Below are 2,641 nucleotides of genomic sequence, written 5' to 3'. Positions count from 1 at the left end.
ATCTGTTTATATTGATAGTAATGTTTTGACATTCCAAATACGGAAGTAGTCATTAAAACATATATCTCATGGATTGGGCGTCTTTCCTAGTTTTTGTTTATTCTAACTCCACCTTTCAGCGCGACGTTTTATTGGCTTTTTTTAACAACTGTTTACTATTAAATGTTTAATTTTTTCGATAGTAGAAAAGCATGTGCATCTACATGTAACAATATAATGTTTAATTATATAAAATTCTGCTAATGAAGTTAAATTATAATTTATTTAATTAAACTATATTACACAGATGTTATTTTAATAAACTAGTTTCCATACAATGACACAACTTTATATATTTGTAAAGTGTCCATAACATGACACTTTTTGAAGCTTTTTAAAGCATTAAATTTTACCTGTATTTTTATCTGTACGACTTTTTTTATCTGTAAAACAGTTAAAAACATAATAATTGAAAATCAGAAAAACACAAACAAAATGAAAATCTCAGAGAATGCATTAACTACTCCACTGAAGACATCAGAATGGATTTTAGTTGTTGCTTTTGGATTAATATTTTTAACGGGTGTTGTTGGAAACGCATTTGTTATATACGTATTTGGTTACAAAAGAAAGTCAAAACCTCGGGTAACGGCTGATTGGCTAATTCTATATTTAGGTTTTGCTGACTTTTTGTCATCTTGTTTAAATCCACCGTTGTATATGTATTATACATTTACTCGATATCAAGTTTGGCACTTTGGCATACATAGTTGCAAGATTCTACCTGCCTTAGGTTCAATAATGTCTTCAATATCAATTGTAGTGCTGTTAATTTTTGCAATTGATCGGTACCTAGCAATAATATCTCCTTTAATGGGTTCTGCTTTATCTTGGAAAACTATAACAATAGCCTTCACAGGGGGTATAGTTGTGTCAATATGCATGCATTTAAATTATGTTTTATCGTTAGAGGTAATTCCAAACAATGATTACATTACCTGTCAAGTATCCAATGTTAAAAAGTATTCTTATGCAATACCCACCTGTTTAACGATTTTTTTTCGTTTTGTTTTTTGTGTTTTAATTTTTAGCTTTACAACTGTACAAATAATGCTAACTCTTAAAAAATGTCGAGAAAAGTCGTTTTCAAGTGAGCAACGACAAAGATTTCATAAGAAGTCTAAAAAAACTTTGTATGTTTTGCTGTTAATGAATTTAGTTTTCTTTTTTCTTGTTTTTCCTAAAGAGGTTCTCGTTTTAATACATACATTATCGTGGATTGTTAAAAAAGAAGGTATTTATCGGTCGCCAATGCTGCTTGAGCTGAATGCATGGTTAAAACTTCTTCACACAGCAAACAGCTGCGCAAATGTATTTATTTACTCACAAATGCACAACATCTATCGCAAAGAAATCACGCAATTTTTCTTAAAATTTTTTTGTCACGACACATTATTGAAGCTATCTAGACAGAAATGCTTTATTAAGCAAAGTATTTATGAGCTATCGCATAGCTCTCTTACTCTCCAGTTGCAACATTTTCGAGAAAGTAAAAGAAAAAAGTCTTCAATGAAACTTTTTTTGGTTTCAAAAAAAGTTGAAAATAAAGTTAGCTTTTCAAAATAATTCAAAGTATGATCTCATTGTTATGTCCTGACTTAATTTACTTTGTTTATTAAGAATTAATTAATTACGAGCTATATATATATATACATATGTATTTACTATAATACAACGTATGTAAATCTCCAATGCAAATACAACCTTGATCCATTGTTAGTTTTGTCGTATATTAATTATAACCTTTATAACAATGTGATTAAAAATAATTAGGAAAATTATATTGATCCAGCGCATGTAAAAACATCGCAAAAGCTGGTTGTTTTTCCGATTTAAACCCAATTATCCATTGTATAGCAATCAATGTTGACCCAACGTATATGGATCAACATTGACCAAATGTGTATAACTCCACATTAATTCAATTTATATGGATTAACATTTATCCAATGTTTATAACCCAACGTTAATCCAATCTGTATGGATCAACATTAGATTATATACATTGAATCAACGTTGCTCTATATACATTGGAATAACGTTGGATTATTTACACTGGATCAACGTTGTGTTTGCACCGAAAAAAAGCAGATATACAAATATATATTTGTATAATTTGTAAGAATTACTTTTCATCTAAATATTTTAGTTGATTATTGAAATATATTTTGGTAATAAACTTTTCTCCTTCTTATATAACGAAATATCAAGCCATAAGCAAAACAAACATGAGTAATGTCTGTTTAATAGAACTTTCATAGAAGTGTAATCAAACACCGTCAGCAATGTTAAATCATCTATAAATTTCAATAATGTTAAAATTATCATATGGAAATTAATAATGCACATTCTAACATCTAGTGCAATATCTGTCCACTTTCTGTACGCTATCTTTCTAACTCGATTTCTTCTGACTTTCACTCTAATTCCTTCGGTCTTCTTTAAATCACTTACTCTTGGTCTGCGAAGCGGGTTTTGATGCTCTCTAATGAGCTGAACTCGTCATTGCGGGCCTTGGTAATGTGGTCTCTGAATGGCAATTAGCCGTAAAAACAAATGAATTTAATTCCAATAAAAGTTACATATAACGTTGCGCAAACGT

General features: G+C 29.5%; 1 protein-coding gene across 1 annotated transcript; it reads left to right on the top strand.

Annotated features, from left to right (window-relative positions):
- The first annotated feature begins 408 nt into the window (after nucleotides 1–408).
- On the top strand, nucleotides 409–2,195 carry LOC124817954 (C5a anaphylatoxin chemotactic receptor 1). Its single transcript, XM_065803729.1, has one exon. It carries the CDS (start codon nucleotides 475–477, stop codon nucleotides 1,603–1,605), a length of 1,131 nt encoding a protein of 376 aa, XP_065659801.1. The 5' UTR covers nucleotides 409–474; the 3' UTR covers nucleotides 1,606–2,195.
- Nucleotides 2,196–2,641: the final 446 nt, after the last annotated feature.

This window comes from Hydra vulgaris, chromosome 08 (assembly GCF_038396675.1).
Source record: "Hydra vulgaris chromosome 08, alternate assembly HydraT2T_AEP".
Classification (NCBI taxonomy): domain Eukaryota; kingdom Metazoa; phylum Cnidaria; class Hydrozoa; order Anthoathecata; family Hydridae; genus Hydra; species Hydra vulgaris.
This window is presented reverse-complemented; position numbering and strand designations above follow the sequence as displayed.